General features: G+C 43.4%; 1 protein-coding gene across 3 annotated transcripts in view; it reads left to right on the forward strand.

Moving 5' to 3' along the window:
• LOC120025022 (E3 ubiquitin-protein ligase NEDD4-like) overlaps positions 1-17,084 on the forward strand; it is a 44,399-nt gene extending 27,315 nt beyond the window's left edge. For all 3 annotated transcript variants that reach the window (XM_038969451.1, XM_038969452.1, XM_038969453.1), the window contains 24 exons: positions 3,649-3,699; positions 4,155-4,216; positions 4,613-4,709; positions 5,282-5,445; positions 5,603-5,723; positions 7,648-7,806; positions 8,299-8,388; positions 8,671-8,790; positions 10,644-10,847; positions 12,634-12,711; positions 12,873-12,927; positions 13,016-13,074; positions 13,277-13,342; positions 13,539-13,768; positions 13,972-14,093; positions 14,276-14,346; positions 14,485-14,580; positions 14,719-14,792; positions 15,033-15,093; positions 15,188-15,247; positions 15,347-15,454; positions 15,872-15,968; positions 16,161-16,233; positions 16,325-17,084. In XM_038969451.1, coding sequence (XP_038825379.1) covers positions 3,649-3,699; positions 4,155-4,216; positions 4,613-4,709; positions 5,282-5,445; positions 5,603-5,723; positions 7,648-7,806; positions 8,299-8,388; positions 8,671-8,790; positions 10,644-10,847; positions 12,634-12,711; positions 12,873-12,927; positions 13,016-13,074; positions 13,277-13,342; positions 13,539-13,768; positions 13,972-14,093; positions 14,276-14,346; positions 14,485-14,580; positions 14,719-14,792; positions 15,033-15,093; positions 15,188-15,247; positions 15,347-15,454; positions 15,872-15,968; positions 16,161-16,233; positions 16,325-16,427 — 2,421 coding nt within the window. In that variant the 3' untranslated portion in view covers positions 16,428-17,084. The remainder of the gene's footprint in view (positions 1-3,648; positions 3,700-4,154; positions 4,217-4,612; positions 4,710-5,281; positions 5,446-5,602; positions 5,724-7,647; positions 7,807-8,298; positions 8,389-8,670; positions 8,791-10,643; positions 10,848-12,633; positions 12,712-12,872; positions 12,928-13,015; positions 13,075-13,276; positions 13,343-13,538; positions 13,769-13,971; positions 14,094-14,275; positions 14,347-14,484; positions 14,581-14,718; positions 14,793-15,032; positions 15,094-15,187; positions 15,248-15,346; positions 15,455-15,871; positions 15,969-16,160; positions 16,234-16,324) is intronic.
• The last annotated feature ends 1,061 nt before the right edge of the window (positions 17,085-18,145 follow it).

Consider the following 18,145-nt stretch of genomic DNA (forward strand, 5'->3'; position numbering starts at 1 on the left):
GTCATTTAGGCAGGTTACCTTAGTGTTCTTGGGCACAGGCACTATGGTGGTCTGCTTAAAACATGTTGGTATTACAGACTCAGACAGGGAGAGGTTGAAAATGTCAGTGAAGACACTTGCCAGTTGGCCAGCGCATGCTCGCAGTACACGTCCTGGTAATTCGTCTGGCCATGCGGCCTTGTGAATGTTGACCTGTTTAAAGGTTTTACTCACATCGGCTGCGGAGAGCGTGATCACAGTCTTCCGGAGAAGCTGGTGCTGTCATGCATGTTTCAGTGTTATTTGCTCAAAGAAAGCATAGAAGTAGTTTAGCTCGTCTGGTAGACTCGTGTCACTGGGCAGCTCTCGGCTGTGATTCCCTTTGTAGTCTGTAGTGGTATGCAAGCCCAACCACATCCGACGAGCGTCAGAGCCGGTGTAGTACGATTAGATCTTAGTCCTGTATTGACACGTTGGAGGGCATAGCGGGATTTCTTATAAGCTTCCGGGTTAGAGTCCCGCTCCTTGAAAGCGGAAGCTCTAGCCTTTAGCTCAGTGCGAATGTTGCCTGTAATCCATGGCAGTGTGGATGTTGCCTGTAATCCATGGCTTCTGTTTGGGGTATGTACGTATAGTCACTGTGTGGATGACGTCGTCGACGCACTTTCTGATGAAGCCAATGACTGATGTGATGTACTCCTCAATGCCATCGGAGGAACCTCGGAACATATTCTGGTCTACAAGCAAAACAGTCCTGTAGTTTAGCATCTGCTTCATCTGAACACTTTTTTTATTGATCTAGTCACTGGTGCTTCCTGATGTAATTTTTGCTTGTAAGCAGGAATCAGAAGGATAGAATTATGGTCAGATTTGCCAAATGGAGAGCGAGGGAGAGCTTTGTATGTGTCACTGTGTGTGGAGTTAAAGTGGTCCAGTTTTTATTTTAAAAAAATTCTGTTTTCACATTTAACATGCTGATAGAAATTTAGTAAAACGGATTTAAGTTTCCCTGGATTTAAGTCCCCGGTTACTAGGAGCGCCGCCTCTAGGTGATCATTTTCTTGTTTGCTTATGGCGGAATACAGTTAATTCAATGCTGTCTTAGTGCCAGCCTCTGACTGTGGTGGTATGTAAACAGCTACGAAAAATACAGATGAAAACTCTAGGTAGATAGTGTGGTCTACAGCTTATCATGAGATACTCTACCTCAGGCGAGCAATAGCTCGAGACTTCCTTAGATATTGTGCACCAGCTGTTATTTACAAAAATACATAGTCCGCCGCCCCTTGCCTTACCAGACTCCGCTGTTCTATCCTGCCGGTACAGCGTATAACCAGCCAGCTGTATGTTGATAGTGTCTTCGTTCAGCCACGACTCCGTGAAGCATAAGATATTACAGTTTTGAATGTCCCGTTGGTAGTTTAATCTTGCGCGTAGGTCATAGATTTTATTCTCCAAAGATTGCACGTTTGCTAGCAGAATGGAAGGAAGTGGGCGTTTATTCGATCTCCTATATTATTCTCAGAAGGCAGCCCGCCCTCAGGCCCCTTTTTTCCGCCGCCTCTTCACGCAAATCACGGGGATCTGGGCCTGTTCCAGAGAAAGCCGTATATCGTTCGCGTTGGGCACGTCAGACTCGTTAAAGGAAAAAAAGGTTTCTACCAGTCTGTGGTGAGCAATCGCAGTCCTGATGTCCAGAAGTTATTTTCGGTGATAAGAGATGGTAGCGGCAACATTATGTACAAAAATAAGTTACAAACAACGCAAAGGAACAAGGAAAAAACACAATCGGTTGGGGACACGTAAAACGTCTGCCTTCTCCGGCGCCATTTTACGCAATTAATACTCATAATGAGATGTTCCACGAGCAGGTGTCCACATGCTTTTGGTCTGTAGTGCATTTAAAAACCTTTTTGGGATTGGGTTGATAGATTTACATGGAAATTAAGTTTATTTTCACCAGAAACCAGTCTTGCTCCCATACATCTCTGACTTGATCAATCACACACTCCACTCTTGGTCATTTTGATATGGCTGGTTTGACAGTTCTTTGAGTGATGTAAGTAAGCATGTGATTAATCCCTTAATGAGTCCCCTATGTGATGTTCCTGAGAGAATGTCACAGAGCTCAGAGTAGCACCTTCACAGGCTGTACATTGTGTCCCACAACCTGGACTCTCCAAAGCCTGCTTGTCTTGGCTTCACTGCCAAGGAAAGGCATGAGGAAGGAATGAGAGGAGGAGGGGAACAGTCTATATCCGTTCAATTGAACCGTCTCCATACCACTGCAGGGCAGTTTGAAGTGCCAAGGGTGTTTATTTGGTCACACAAGACTGTGTTTTCAGCTGTTGTTGATGTTGGGAGGTGGGTGATGTATGTTGCGTAGGAACATGTTACAGTAACTGCGTTATAGCAGTGGTCACATTGGAGCCTGTCTCTAGAGACATCACTCAGTCAGAATCACCTTTTCTAGAATAGACACTGCTCCACAACTACATATTAAGACGTCTAATGCTCTAGCTATACTGTGGGCTGATAACCCCTGAATTATTCAATCCACATGTCTAATACAGTGGTTTCAAAACATGGGGTGGGATCCCCTGAAATTGAAATGGGGTCCCCTGAGAAAATCTGCACTCTTATCAAACAAATGAATAACCTTTTTCTCTTCAAATGGGTGTAGAACACAACCTTTTCATGTCAACCTCTTACAAGAACCTCTTACAATATTAGAATGCAGTTTCATGTAATTATTATGTGTTGGGACAGCCTGTGGGATGTAAAATAGGGAATATGAATACACAGCATTTAATCACTTTGTGATTTTGGCAATGAAGCCCTTTATCTACTTCCCCCTGAGTCACATTAACTCATGGATACCATTTTTATGTCTCTGCATCCAGTATAAAGGAAGTTATAGCTAGTTTCGTGAGCCAATGCCAACTAGCGTTAGTGCAATAACTGGAGGTATATACTAGCATGCTAGCACTGCAGTTATATAGACTTCCAGTCATTGCGCAAACACTGGTTAGAAATTGCGCTTACATTAGTCAGCAACTTCCTTCAAAATGCACACAGAGACGTACAAATGCTATCCATGAGTTCATCTGACTCTGAGTAAGTGGATAAAGGGCTTCATTGCTAGAATCCTGACGTTTCCCTTTAACTAGATATAATTTTTCCACGTAGGGTCCCCAGCATTTTCTGATGTCAATTTGGGGTTGTGTGCAGTGCCATTTTTGGAACACCTTGTCTAATAGAACTATGTGTATAATGTGCCAATAAATACATTTACAACTAAATCATCCATGAGGGCTGGTGGCACGTGCTGTAAAGGTGACTGTATCATAGAAAATTATTATCTATCTAGGCCAGTCATGTGGTATACACTGTGTGTGTGTGTGTGTGTGTGTGTGTGTGTGTGTGTGTGTGTGTGTGTGTGTGTGTGTGTGTGTGTGTGTGTGTGTGTGTGTGTGTGTGTGTGTGTGTGTGTGTGTGTGTGTGTGTGTGTGTGTGACATACATTTTGCACTTGAGAGGTAGGTAGGTGTGTGCGTGCGAGCCGGCAAACATGCCCGATACATTGTAACCACTCCCTTTTTTGATGGACTGACTCATGAATGACTACTGTACATGACTCCCCATTACAATCTCTTATATCCTTCCACAGACACGTGATGACTTTCTGGGGCAGGTGGATGTACCATTACACCAGATACCGGTGAGCCTAGTGCAAGGAAATTGTTTATTTAGCGCTTGCATAATGTATGTGGAAACCAATTCTCCTAAATCAACATGTTTCCAATCCCACGTCTAAAGGAGTAGGATAGTCTCTGCTGTTTGGTGTTCCATGTTCTCCTTTAGATATAATTTGTTGGAGATCTGTACACTTTACATAGTTATCTTCACCCATGAACTGTCATAGGCGCACTCATGTAAACATAAACACCCTCATGTCAGAGTCCGTTCCACAACGTTGTCCATAGTTACGGAAATACAGTCGTCCATGTTTGTTACTTTTTCCTACCTTTACATGGCATCTGTCCACTGTCTATACAGGACTTGTTTACTGTTGATATATTATACAGTTACTGCATGTGTAGATGTTATACAGCAAATATCTTTATAGAGCATTTCAACTGTTTTTAAATAGTTTATTTTTTATTTATTTTTCAGACAGAAAATCCTAACATTGAAAGGCCATACACATTCAAGGATTTTCTACTTCACCCGAGAAGGTTTGCATTATTTCATGATTATTCAAGCTGCTTATCCTTCCTGGTTTAACATGGATTTACTTTGTGACATTTTCCTTTACATTTTTATCACATTCAGCATTGCATAAATTAATTTGAATAATATCTTGAGTTCCATTCCAGTGAGTTTGCCTAACATTCAATACCTTTCTTTCCTGAGGTGTATAATTTAGCTCAAATAGCTACATGAAGTACATATTGGTTTTACCTTGGAGAAAGCTCAATTTCATGTTTGAGTCAGTCACAATGATAAATTGTTTGAATTACATTTATTGTGTATTTGATGCACCTAAGAGGCTCACATTACTCTCATTTAGAAAGTGCACTGTTTTCCATGTCATTTTTTTTGTTAAGTGTTTACTTTTTCTTTTGATGTAGTCACAAATCCAGGGTCAAGGGTCATCTCCGTCTGAAGATGACCTACCTACCCAAAAACAACTCAGAGGATGCTGCAGAACAGACTGAAGACATGGATGTAAGACCGCCACCCACCCAACCTACCCCTGTCGTCCTGCCCTCTGACCCCCTGATATTGAATATTCCCACGCCGTCACCCCCCTCCTCCTTTGATTAGACTGTGTCTAATCTACGTGCCTTGGCTGTTGCTCAGTCGGCGTGCTTCAGTATATACATGTAACAGCATATTGGTGCTCAGAGCCAGGAGAAAAGACACCAGGCTTGTTTTACCAGTGTCAAGCCAAGATGGCTGATTGCTTGCCATCTCCCTCCTGATGTAGTTATTGATAAAACCAGCCTGTCATCATTCTTGAACATGCTTAATGTAAACAGTGGCTAGGAACATCATGTCCAAAAGGCCAATCTATATTTGTCTCACCATGGGTCCATGGCCTTTGATGAATATGCTGACATCTTCCTTAGAATGATTTGAAGCCAAACTTCAATAAATTATGAGTCCCTATGATTGCCACTGAATTTTCTGAGTAGTGGCCAAGACCTTGTTTGACTTGAACAAACGTATGTATAGGATTTGGGCAATGTTGACATCTGCATGTGCCGTGTTGTGTAACAGTTGTTTTTGTTGTGCAGCCTAGCTGGGAGTTTCTAGAGGGCCAGGACATGTCCGGTCCCAGGCACAACCACCTGCTGCCTGCAATGCCCCCTGGCTGGGAGGAGAGGCAGGACAACCTGGGCAGGACCTACTATGTCAACCACGAAACCAGGACGACACAGTGGCACAGGCCCATAGTACAGTAAGTCTGGGGTTCTCCTGTCATGTCCTTTATTCTGACAGCTTGAACTTAATCTAGCACTATTTCAACACAATGGTAGTATTGGAATACAGTAACGCCTGGTTGGTCAAGAGATGTAAAGTTGACTGTGAGTATGTATGTGTGTTTCCCTGTGTAGAGACAGCCAGGTGGAGGCAGAGCAAAGGCAGAACATCCACATGGAGGCCCAGCACGCCTTCACCGCCCGCAGGCAGATCTCTGACCAAGAGGACTCCAACGACAGACAAGAGTCTCCTGAGGTAACTTTCAAGTCAATCGAAATTCAATTAATGTATTGAAAAATTCACATTAAAGTTAAATGACACTTTAAGTTCATAAATGGAATTAGTTATTCTCCTGAAATGGAGACGAGACTCTGTTATATCCTTTTGCGGTCTCTGGTACGATTATCAAACAACCGTACGTGGTGTGCGGTCCAACTATACGACCTACCTAAGGTATATAGGCCCAGACCTAAACTCAGCAAAAAAAAGAAACGTCCCTTTTTCAGGACCCTGTCTTTCAAAGAAAATTAGTAAAAATCTAAATAACTTCACAGATCTTCATTGTAAAGGGTTTAAACACAGTTTCCCATGCTTGTTCAATGAACCATAAACAACTAATGAACATGCACCTGTGGAACGGCCGTTAAGACACTAACAGCTTACAGACGATAGGCAATTAAGGTCACAGTTATGAAAACTTAGGACACTAAAGAGGACTTCCTACTTACTCTGAAAAACACCAAAAGAAAGATGCCCAGGGTCCCTGCTCATTTGTGTGAACGTGCCTTAGGCATGCTGCAAGGAGGCATGAGGACTGCAGATTTGGCCAGGGCAATAAATTGCAATGTCCGTACTGTGACAGCACTACAGGGAGACAGGACGGACAGCTGATCGTCCTCGCAGTGGCAGACCACGTGTAACAACACCTGCACAGGATCGGTACATCTGAACATCACACCTGCGGGACAGGTACAGGATGACAACAACAACTGCCCGAGTTACACCAGGAACGCACAATCCCTTCATCAGTGCTCAGACTGTCCGCAATAGGCTGAGAGAGGCTGGACTGGGGGCTTGTAGGCCTGTTGTAAGGCAGGTCCTCACCAGACATCACCGGCAACAACGTCGCCTATGGGCACAAACCCACCGTCGCTGGACCAGATAGGACTGTCAAAAAGTGCTCTTCAATGACGAGTCGTGTTTTTTTCTCACCAGGGGGGATGGTCAGATTCACGTTTATTGTCGAAGGAATGAGCGTAACACTGAGGCCTGTACTCTGGAGCAGGATTGATTTGGAGATGGAGGGTCCGTCATGGTCTGGGGCGGTGTGTCACAGCATCATCGGACTGAGCTTGTTGTCATTGTAGGCAATCTCAACGCTGTGCATTACAGGGAAGACATCCTCCCTCATGTGGTACCCTTCCTGCAGGCTCATCCTGACATGACCCTCCAGCATGACAATGCCACCAGCCATACTGCTCATTCTGTGCGTGATCTCGTGCAGATATGTCCAGATATATGTCCGGAAACTTGCAGGTGTCTTGGTGGAAGAGTGGGGTAACATTTCACAGCAAGAACTGGCAAATCTGGTGCAGTCATTGAGGAGGAGATGCACTGCAGTTCTTAATGCAGCTGGTGGCCACACCAGATATTGACTGTTACTTTAGATTTTGACCCCCCCTTTGTTCAGGGACACATTATTCCATTTCTGTTAGTCACATGTCTGTGGAACATGTTCAGTTTGTCTCAATTGTTGAATCTTGTTATGTTCATACAAATATTTACACATGTTTGCTGAAAATAAACGCAGTTGAGGATGTTTCTTTTTTTGCTGAGTTTATAAGGACAATATCTTACGACCATGTGTTCTGGTCCTAGCCCCTCTCTTTAGAGGCTGCTAACCGAGCAAATGACTAAATGTCAGGATAGTTCAGAGTGGCCCTTAACAAGATCAAGTTCAGGATCAGGGTGTTCCTCAAAGTCCCCCCAAAAAGTTGCCCTACTGAAGTCATATCACATGTCAGTTTTGTGTAATAACGTCACTCTGTGCCAGAACAAGCAGGCCAGAACTGTTTTCTTAGCTTATAGCCAGATAAGAAGACAGTGACGTAACACTATCAAGACATCCTTCAGAACAGATGGGTAACTCTTCATGTGTCTTGTTTCCTGTCTGCTCCAGAGCTGGGAAATCATGACAGAGGATGAGTCCACCTTGTACAACAGCCAGCGCTCCCCCCCTCCACCCCATTCCCCCCTGGAGTTTCACTCCTTCTGTGATGAGCTCAGTCGCCTCCAGGCCTCGGGTGCCACATCCGGCAACCGACGTACCTCCCTCCAGGTGAATAATTTACTGGCCAGCGCTGACCAGGCTCCCGTTACTAATCGACCGACACCCAAAGCCTCCTGCGGATACGCGTCCTACACAGTTCCAAGAAGGGACTGAAACACACGTTATATCTTGTGTTATAACAACACAGCTATAATCAGTCCCTCCAGGATTTCGCTGAGATTTCTTGTGATATGCAAAAATTCTTGATTTTGCTACATCAATTCTAACATTTTACATGGCAATATGCAAAGTTTTTATCTGTGTGGCTTGATTGAACCATAATATCTAGTAAACGTGCACTGCTGATTGGTTGAAATTGTAAGTCCTTGCATAATATTGTTGATTAAAAAAAAACATTTCAAATGCAATTAAGTAATCTTGGAGGGATTGTAATATTTTAGTGTAAAACGGGTATTAGTGCCTGTCTATAGCTGGAGAAAATGTGCCTATTAACACGTGTATGGGTAATGACTGTGGTTTCTGTCGTCTTGCTCTCTTCAGCTGCAGGGCCCTTCCAGTCATTCAAGTCACTCCAGTCGCAGAGGCAGTGCCCAGACTCTGACCGTAGAGGAGCACCCTGTTCATCCTGTGGTGTGTTGCATTCCCTGAATCCCCTCCGCCCTCACACACACACACCGAAGCACAACACTCCTGTATTACAGCAGTATTTGTGGGATAGGGTCATCTGAGCTCAGGTTTAGCATGTAAGTGTGGCTTCCATAGTTTTCCAAGATGATGTAAGGACAGTGAGAATGCAGTCATCAGGTTTGCGCATGTAGCTCAGTGATTCAGAGGAAGTTATTGTTCTATTCACTTGAGGTATTGTTGTATGGATTGTTTGATGCCTCTCTCTCTCTTTATGTTGTTCAATAGTTGTTAGCAACCTCAGCGGGGCTGCCTCCAGGCTGGGAGGAGAAGCAGGATAGTAAGAGCAGACCCTACTACGTTAATCACAACAGCAGGATAACCACTTGGACACGGCCACTCATCCAGGTAGGCTGCATTCTTCCTTCTTTTGCTCTCACTCGCTCTCAAACCACAGTGCACTAAAGAAGTATTCAAAGTCATGTGAAAAGCCAATCAGGACCTACTTAACTTGTGTAGTTCCAGTGCCTTCGGAAAGTATTTAGACCCCTTTTTCTACATTTTGCTACGTTACAGCCTTATTCTAAAAATGATTACATTGTTTTTTGTCCTCAACCATCTACACACAATTCCCCATAATGACAAAGCAAAAACAGGTTTTTAGAAACTTTTGCTAATTTATAAAAAATACATTTACATAAGTATTCAGATCCCTTACTCAGTACTTTGTTGAACCGCCTTTGGCAGCGATTACAGAATCGAGTACTCTTGGGTATGACGCTACAAGCTTGGCACACCTGTATTTGGGGCGTTTCTCCCATTATTCTCTGCAGATGCTCTCAAGCTCTGTGGGGTTGGATGGGGAGCGTTGCTGCATAGCTATTTTCAGGTCTCCAAATATGTTTGATCGGGTTGAAGTTCCTGTTCCACTCAAGGACATTCAGAGACTTGTCCCGAAGCCCTGCGTTGTCTTGCCTGTGTGCTTAGGGTCGTTGTCCTGTTGGAAGGTGAACCTTCACCCCAGTCTGAGGTCCTGAGCGCTCTGGAGCAGGTTTTCATCAAGGATCTCTCTGTGCTTTTCTCCGTTTATCTTTGCCTCGATCCTGACTAGTTTCCCAGTCCTTGTCTCTGAAACACATCCCTACAGCATGACTGCCACCACGCTTCACCGTAGGGATGGTGCCAGGTTTCCTACAGACGTGATGCTTGGCATTCAGGCCAAAACAATTCAATCTTGGTTTCTTCAAACCAGAGAATCGTGTTTCTCATGGTCTGAGAGTCCTTTAGGTGCCTTTTGGCAAACTCCAAGCGGGCTGTCATGTGCCTTTTACTGAGGCCTGATTGGTGGAGTGCTGCAGAGATGGTTGTCCTTCTGGAAGTTTCTCCCATCTCCACAGAGGGACTCTAGAGCTCTGTCAGAGTGACTATCAAGGCCCTTCTCCCCCGATTGCTCAATTTGGCAGGGCGGCCAGCTCTAGGAAGAGTCTTGGTTGTTACAAACATCTTCCATTTAAGAATGATGGAGACCCAGTCGAGTCACGCGAGCGGTGTCGATAGACCCTATTCTGCAGATTATATACTGCGCATCAGTAGCCGCAGGACTAACCTCCCAATGGGCTTTTACACCCGGCCGACATCAAGTGCCTGCGCAGTACTTATAGGAGACTTAAACCCTTTACCCGTATGTATTACTAGCGTCACCATCAGCCGGGCGTCGGCCACTGTGTTCTTGTGGACCTTCAATGCTGCAGAAATGTTTTGGTGCCCTTACCCAGATCTGTGCCTCAATACAATCCTGTCTCGGAGCTCTACAGACAATTCCTTCGACCTCATGGCTTGGTTTTTGCTTTGACATGCACTGTCAACTGTGGGACCTTATATAGACAGGTGTGTGCCTTTTCAAATCAAGTCCAATCAATTTAATTTACCACATGTGGACTCCAAACAAGTTGTAGAAACATCTCCAGGATGATCAATGGAAATGGGATGCACTTGAGCTCAATTTAGAGTCTCATAGCAAAGGGTCTGAATACTTATGTAAATAAGGTATTTCTGTTTTCACATTGTAGTTATGGGGCTATTGCTGAGGATAATTTTGAATTTAATAAATTTTAGACTACGGCTGTAACGTAACGTGGAAAAAGTCAAGGAGTCTGAATACTTTCCAAAAGCACTGTAGATAATGTTTATATAGGATCCAGTCCACCCTCCTATTGAGTATATCAATAGTGTTAATCTTCATCTCTCCTTCCATGTTCCAGATAACCTCAGAGGCAGCAGCCCAGGCTGTTCTGTCCCAGAACGCCACTGTGTACCAGCCCCCCATGCTCTCTCCTGAGGGCTCCCCCCAGCACTCCCCCGGCTCACAGAGGGAGTGTGGCTTCATGCCGGCGGGCTGGGAGGTCCGCAATGCCCCCAACGGAAAACCCTTCTTCATCGACCACAACACTAAGACCACTTCCTGGGTGAGAGAGCAAGCACCTGCATACCGCCATTCTTAAAAGGACATGCAGTACCAGTCAAAAGTTTGGACACACTTACTCATTCAAGGGTTTTTCTTTTTTTGTACTATTTTCTACATTGTAGAGTAATAATGAAGACATCAAAACTATGAAATAACAGACATGGAATCATGTAGTAACCAGAAAAGTGTAAAACAATTGAAAATATATTTTATATTTGAGATTCTTCAAAGTAGCTACCCTTTGCCATGATGACAGCTTTACACACTCTTGGCATTCTCTCAACCAGCTTCACGAGGAATGCTTTTCCAACAGTCATGAAGAAGTTTGAACATATGCCTAGCACTTGTTGGCTACTTTTCCTTCACTCTGCGGTCCAACTCATCCCGAACCATCTCAATTGGGTTGAGGTTGAGGGATTGTGGAGACCAGGTCATCTGATGCAGCACTCAATCACTCTCCTTCTTGGTCAAATAGCCCATACACAGCCTGGAGGTATGCTTTGGGTCATTGTCCTGTTGAAAAACAAATGATAATCCCACTAAGCGCAAACCAGATGGGATGGCGTATCGCTGTAGAATGCTGTGGTAACATGCTGGTTAAGTGTGCCTTGAATTCTCAATATATCACTGACAGTGTCACCAGCAAAGCACCCCCACACCATCACTCCACCTCCGTGCTTCACGGTGGGAACCACACATGCGGAGATCATCCGTTCACCTATTCTGCGTCTCATAAAGACACGGAGGTTGGAACCAAAAATTGCAAATTTGGACTCATCAGACCCCCATGATTTCCACCGTTCTAATGTCCATTGCTCGTGTTTCTTGGCCCAAGTAAGTCTCTTCTTGTTATTGGTGTCCTTGAGTAGTGGTTTCTTTGCAGCAATTCGACCATGAAGGCCTGATTCACGCAGTCTCCTCTGAACAGTTGATGTTGAGATGTGTCTGTTACTTGAACTCTGAAGCATTTATTTGGGCTGTAATCTGAGGCTGGTAACTAATGACCTTATCCTCTGCAGCAGAGGTAACTCTGGGTCTTCCTTTCCTGTGGCGGTCCTCATGAGAGCCATTTTCATCATGGCGCTTGATGGTTTTTGCGACTGCACTTGAAGAAAGTTATTGACAAAGTTATTTTAAAGTTCTTTACCTTAATGTCTTAAAGTAATGATGGAGTGTCGTTTCTCTTTGCTTATTTGAGCTCTTCTTGCCATAATATGGACTTGGTCTTTTGCCAAGTAAGGCTATCTTCTGTAACCACCCCAACCTTGTCACAACACAACTGATTGGCTCAAACTCATTAAGAAGTTAAGAAATTCCACAAATTAACTTTTAACAAGGCACACCTGTTAATTGAAATGCATTCCAGGTGACTACCTCATGAATCAGGTTTGAGAGAATGCCAAGAGTGTGCAAAGCTGTCATCAAGGCAAAAGGTGGCTGCTTTGAAGAATCTCAAATATTAAATATATTTTGATTTGTTTTACACTTTTTTGGTTACTACATGATTCCATATGTGTTATTTCATCGTTTTGATGTCTTCACTATTACTCTACAAATAAAGAAAAACCCTTGAATGAGTAGGTGTGTCCAAACTTTTGACTGGTACTGTATATGTAGTTTTTTTTGATCAGGTCACATGATCAAGAAATACCCCCAGGCCCTACCTATAGAGTCTAGTCACGCATCATCATGGCCAGAATGACCAGTTATCCACTGGACAATACTGCCATTCTCACTGCTCCTTCCTGTTTGTGTGACTTATTTCCTGTTTATCTGGCTGTGAACAGGAGGACCCCAGGTTGAAGATTCCTGTGCACATGAGGAGGAGACCTTCGCTAGACCCAACTGACCTCGGGCCAATGCCGGTAAGCTTTACAATGATATCATACCCAATAATAGCATTCTAAGAAGGCAATTAGCAGCCCAATGTGATGAGCCTCTTAAAGTTGAAAATTGCTGAGTGAATGGTTGATTTTAAGGGGGGAAATTATGGTGGGAGTAATGTTTGCGCTATCCCTTATCTTAGCCTGGCTGGGAGGAGAGGGTCCACAGTGATGGGAGGATATTCTACATAGATCACAGTATGTATGACATGTACTACAATTTGTCAAATGAGTGAAAATTGCATACGCCTACTACCAATGCTGAATAAATCTGATGTATTTTCAGACACGAAGAACACACAATGGGATGACCCCAGATTGCAGAATTCAGCCGTAACTGGACCAGTAAGTACAGATGATATATTTAAAAAGCTATAGCTAGAGATTTTTATTTATTAGATTCCGGTAGAGTAATTTATGAGCAATGCAATATGACCCATTCTCTTTTTGGAGTCAGGTTCTCCAGGTTGGTCATAAAACCGCGTAATTCATCATGTGTTCATAATTGATTTCCGGTCATTGGATCTCCCATCCTTGTCTATTCTAGGCTGTGCCTTACTCCAGAGACTATAAACAGAAGTATGAATACTTCCGGAAGAAGCTGAAGAATCCGGTAAGCATTGTTTTTATTTCACAAATAGGTCAGATATACAGCACATTCACACTGTAAAAGCCTATCTTGTCTTTCTTTCAATCATCCTCACAATATCTTCTATGACATTTAGTCCAGCTACATCCCCTGACCTGATGTCAACTCAGCTCTTCAGTAGAAAGTCCACTCACTCAGCATGCTCTATCTCTAATTCCAGGCTGACATCCCCAACCGCTTTGAGATGAAGCTCAGGCGGAACGCCGTGCTAGAGGACTCCTACAGACGAATCCTGTCAATCAAGAGGGCCGACTTCCTGAAGGCGCGGCTGTGGGTGGAGTTTGAGGGAGAGAAGGGCTTGGATTACGGGGGCGTGGCCAGGGAGTGGTTCTTCCTCATCTCCAAGGAGATGTTCAACCCCTATTATGGGCTGTTTGAGTATTCTGCTACGTGAGTCTCTTTTTGAATGTGTTAGAATTCCATTTTCAGGCAAGGAAAAATGGAACAGGCCCTCAATGGAGCTGTTAGTGAATAACATCTCTGACAGCATTATGAATCATTTTAATGAGTGGATATGTTCTGGAATGGATCAGAGAAGGATTTGGATGACTTTAGAGCTGTGTTAAGTTTCTCCTCTGCCTGTTCTGTGTCAGGGACAACTACACTCTGCAGATCAACCCCAACTCAGGCCTCTGCAATGAGGACCACCTGTCCTACTTCAAGTTCATTGGCCGTGTGGCAGGCATGGCTGTCTACCATGGCAAGCTGCTGGACGGTGAGTCTCACTGCGGGGATTTCGCTCATGAACTTTGTGTTAGGTAAAAGATCATTAATTCGTATAATCGTAGTGTGACACGAGTGTGTGTAGAGAAACTAAGAGCTGAGGACAGCTCTATGCTAGGGCCACAAGGATTAGGTGTGTGTTGAACAGATCCTGACGTTTTTTTTTCTTCCTAGCCTTCTTCATCAGGCCTTTCTACAAGATGATGTTGCAGAAGCCCATTACTCTACAGGACATGGAGTCTGTGGTAGGTGCCTAATACTATCTAGATTACTCTCACATCTTCCCATCACCTAATCAGATAGTAGAGACATGATAAATCAGACAGCTAAAACAGCAGTCTTTCACCATAAGAGGTAATGGTGTTTGTGTTTTGTTATTTCAGGACAGTGAGTACTTCAACTCCCTGAAGTGGATATTGGAAAATGACCCGATAGACCTGGATCTGAGGTTCACCATAGACGAAGAGCTCTTTGGACAGGTGGGACCTGCTTCCTGTTTGTTGTTTGACACAAGTATTTTCTGTTCTATCTTGTGCCTATTGAGTGAAGAGGTTAAAGTCGATGCTAGGTGGTACTCTGGTATCAGTCATGCTGACATCACATTTCCTCCTCTTTAGACACATCAGCATGAGCTGAAGCCAGGAGGATCTGAAATAGTTGTCACCGATGACAACAAGAAGGAATACATCCAGTAAGCACCAGAGCCCTCTGCTGGTAGAAAGAGGAAACACGCCTCATACACACTGCCATGTAGTACTGTTCAGCTGGTTACCTGTTGGTGACCCACAAGTCACATATTTGGCCTTAGAAGGGTTTGCTAATGGACAGTGAAACCACCACCCACCACATAATGTCTGCATCATTAGATAAATTAGAAATTTATTAGGGCTTTTGAATGCTTCCATTTCTAAGTAAACCTTTTCTTTGTCAGTCTTGTCATGCAGTGGAGGTTCGTGAACAGGATATTGAAGCAGATGACCGCATTCAAGGAGGTAAACACTAGGTTTTATTGAGATGTTTTGATTGAGTTGTGATAAGATTGAAAGAAATGGTTGACTTATTGCTTGTTCCTCTCTCTTGTCTTAGGGATTCTATGAGTTGATACCCCAGGATCTCATCAAGATCTTTGACGAGAATGAGCTGGAAGTGGGTGTCATTCCTATCACTCTGAGATGTATGCATGACTGAGAGCCTGTCTTTCCAGATCGTTGAGTGATGTTCTATCTTGTTTTTTTTGTTTTTTAGCTTCTGATGTGTGGCCTGGGAGACGTGGATGTGAACGACTGGAGGGAGAACACAAAGTACAAGAATGGCTACTGTCCCAACCAGCCTGTCATCCTGTGGTTCTGGAAGGTAAGAGGATACTCCACCACTAGAGCAGAAGCCTCTGGATTCTAGAGTGTTTTTGTTAGGGATGCACGATTGATCGGTGACCATATCGGTATCGGACGATAATTGGTTAAAAATATTATGTCAACATCTGTCTGATGTGGAGACAAAGGACAATGATAGAGACCGCGGTCTGTGGCGTTTTTTTTAAGTGGGTGGAGCAATGTGAAGAAAAACTCTTCCTATGAATTTGGCTTTAGCGTCCAAATGGTTTGAGCTGTTAGCTATTATTAGCCCATTCCTGAAAGCGAAAACTCCCAGGAACGCGTTGGATATCGGTAAATATCTGATATCGGCCCAGAATTTCCACATCGGTGCATCATTAGTTTTTGGGTGAATTCTCAATATTCATTCCAACTATTTGAATGATGTCATTCTCAGACTGTTCTGCTGATGGATGCAGAGAAGCGTATCCGCCTGTTGCAGTTTGTGACTGGCACCTCCCGGGTCCCAATGAATGGCTTTGCTGAGCTCTACGGTGAGTCCTCTTCTCTACTTCTCTGTATTAAGACTAATTTGTATAATACAGGGTACTTTCTGGTTATGTTTTTAACCATTTTGTCATTACATAGATTGATATGAACTTTGAAACATGGATTCTGAGTTGTAACCAGAGGTGTTTGTATATGATTCTCTCCTCCTAATCTTGTTTTATGTTGTGAAATCGCAGGGTCTAACGGACCACAGCTGTTTACCATTGAGCAGTGGGGAACACGAGACAAACTACCTAGAGCCCACACGTGGTGAGTAACAATACAGCAGTTTGGCTAATAGTCCTACCTGATTACTGCAACAAATGTGCATTTGAATTTGGTTCTGTTTTACCGTCTTCAGCTTCAACCGGCTGGACCTGCCTCCCTATGAGTCGTTTGAGGAGCTGAGGGAGAAGCTACACATCGCCATAGAGAATGCACAAGGCTTTGATGGAGTGGATTAGGGGAGTGTGTGGCCTATGGCGCAGATGTTAAAATGGCAGTCACTGCCAGTGAACTGAGGGCTAGCACCAAGTTTTGTGCTGTAGTTCTGTTTAATGCTGATAAAACACCTAATATTCAGGTCCAGACCTGACCTGTCAACCGCCTGAGAAGATGGGGAACAATCACAGACAGCAAAGTCTTTGGTGCTCCTCTCTCCTGCACAGTGGAAGGGATGGATGATGAGTGAAAATCACTTCTTAAATCACTCTTGGTCTGTGAAGTTTACAAATAGTTTTTTTGTTGTGTCTCGTAAACATGTATGTATACTTAAACCAGATCTATATACAATTTATCAAATGCATTATATCATACAGATATTATTGTTCATCTATGATAAACATTCTATCATGAGGAGATTGACATTGGACTCGATATACATTACCGTATATACACTGGTGTCGAAAGCATTTCACAGGGATGCTGGCCCATGACTCCAATGCTTCCTACAGTTATGTCAAGTTGGCTGGATGTCTTTTGAGTGGTGGACCACGGGAAACTTAAGTGTGAAAAACCATGCAGTGTTGCAGTTCTTGACATAAACCGGTGCGCCTGACACCTACTCCCATACCACGTTCAAAGGCACTTCAATCTTTTGTTTTGCCCATTCACCCTCTGAATGGCAGACACAATCCTTGTCTCGAGGCTTAAAAATCCTTCTTTAACCTGTCTCCTCCTCTTCATCTACACTGATTGAAGTGGATTTAACAAGTGACATCATAAGGGATCATAGCTTTCAGCTGGATTCACCTGGTCAGTCTGTGTCATGGAAAGAGCAGGTGTTTTCTTCCTGTTTTGTACAATCAGTGTATGTGTGCGCAATTGACAGTGAATGCACTTTTGTATAGCTTACTGAGGAAATCACAGACTCAACATTAGACTCCATTGAAAAACCATGTTGCCATTGCTTTCTCATTCTTGCACACACACTTGCAAAATATGTGTTTCCTCTGCTGTTTTTTTATTCAGTGATGGATGTATCATTTTTTATTCCGCTATTCCAGGGCTCTCAACCCTGTTCCTGGAGCACTACCCTCCCGTAGGTTTTCACCTCCAACCCCAGTTGTAACTAATTAACATAATCAGGAGCACTAGATTAGGGTTGGACTGAACCTACAGGACAGTAGGTCTCCAGAAACAGGGTTGGAGAGCCCTGCTCTATTCATTACATTTACATTTAAGTCATTTAGCAGACGCTCTTATCCAGAGCGACTTACAAATTGGATTCATGGGTGTTATAGAGCAGTATAATAGTCTATTTTTAGGAGTACATTTATTTTTTTCAAATTGCTCTATGTAATAACTCTATTGAATTAATATCAAGAAATTGATACTATCAATTCTCAAAGATTTCTGCAAATGTTTTTTTGCCTTTGATTTTCTTGAGGGAATTGACACATATGCAGTGGTGTGCTCTATCAAAGAATGTATTGTATGAATGGTAGAAAACATGTTTACACGCTGGTAAGTTTACAGATTGTTGATGAAGGAAAATATGGTCTTTTTCATTTCTCTTAAATCAAAATGTTATACGTGTGCTTTTATAAGGTAAAGCACTTTGTTAAAATGGTTATAAAAGTCTTAGTGTCTTGATCTTTGCCAAACTACCAATTTCAGAATGCATACGTTGAGTATGATTTCATGCTAAAATCCTCTGCTTTTAAGTGCACATTTGACTTGA

The sequence above is a fragment of the Salvelinus namaycush genome, chromosome 30 (assembly GCF_016432855.1).
Source record: "Salvelinus namaycush isolate Seneca chromosome 30, SaNama_1.0, whole genome shotgun sequence".
Classification (NCBI taxonomy): domain Eukaryota; kingdom Metazoa; phylum Chordata; class Actinopteri; order Salmoniformes; family Salmonidae; genus Salvelinus; species Salvelinus namaycush.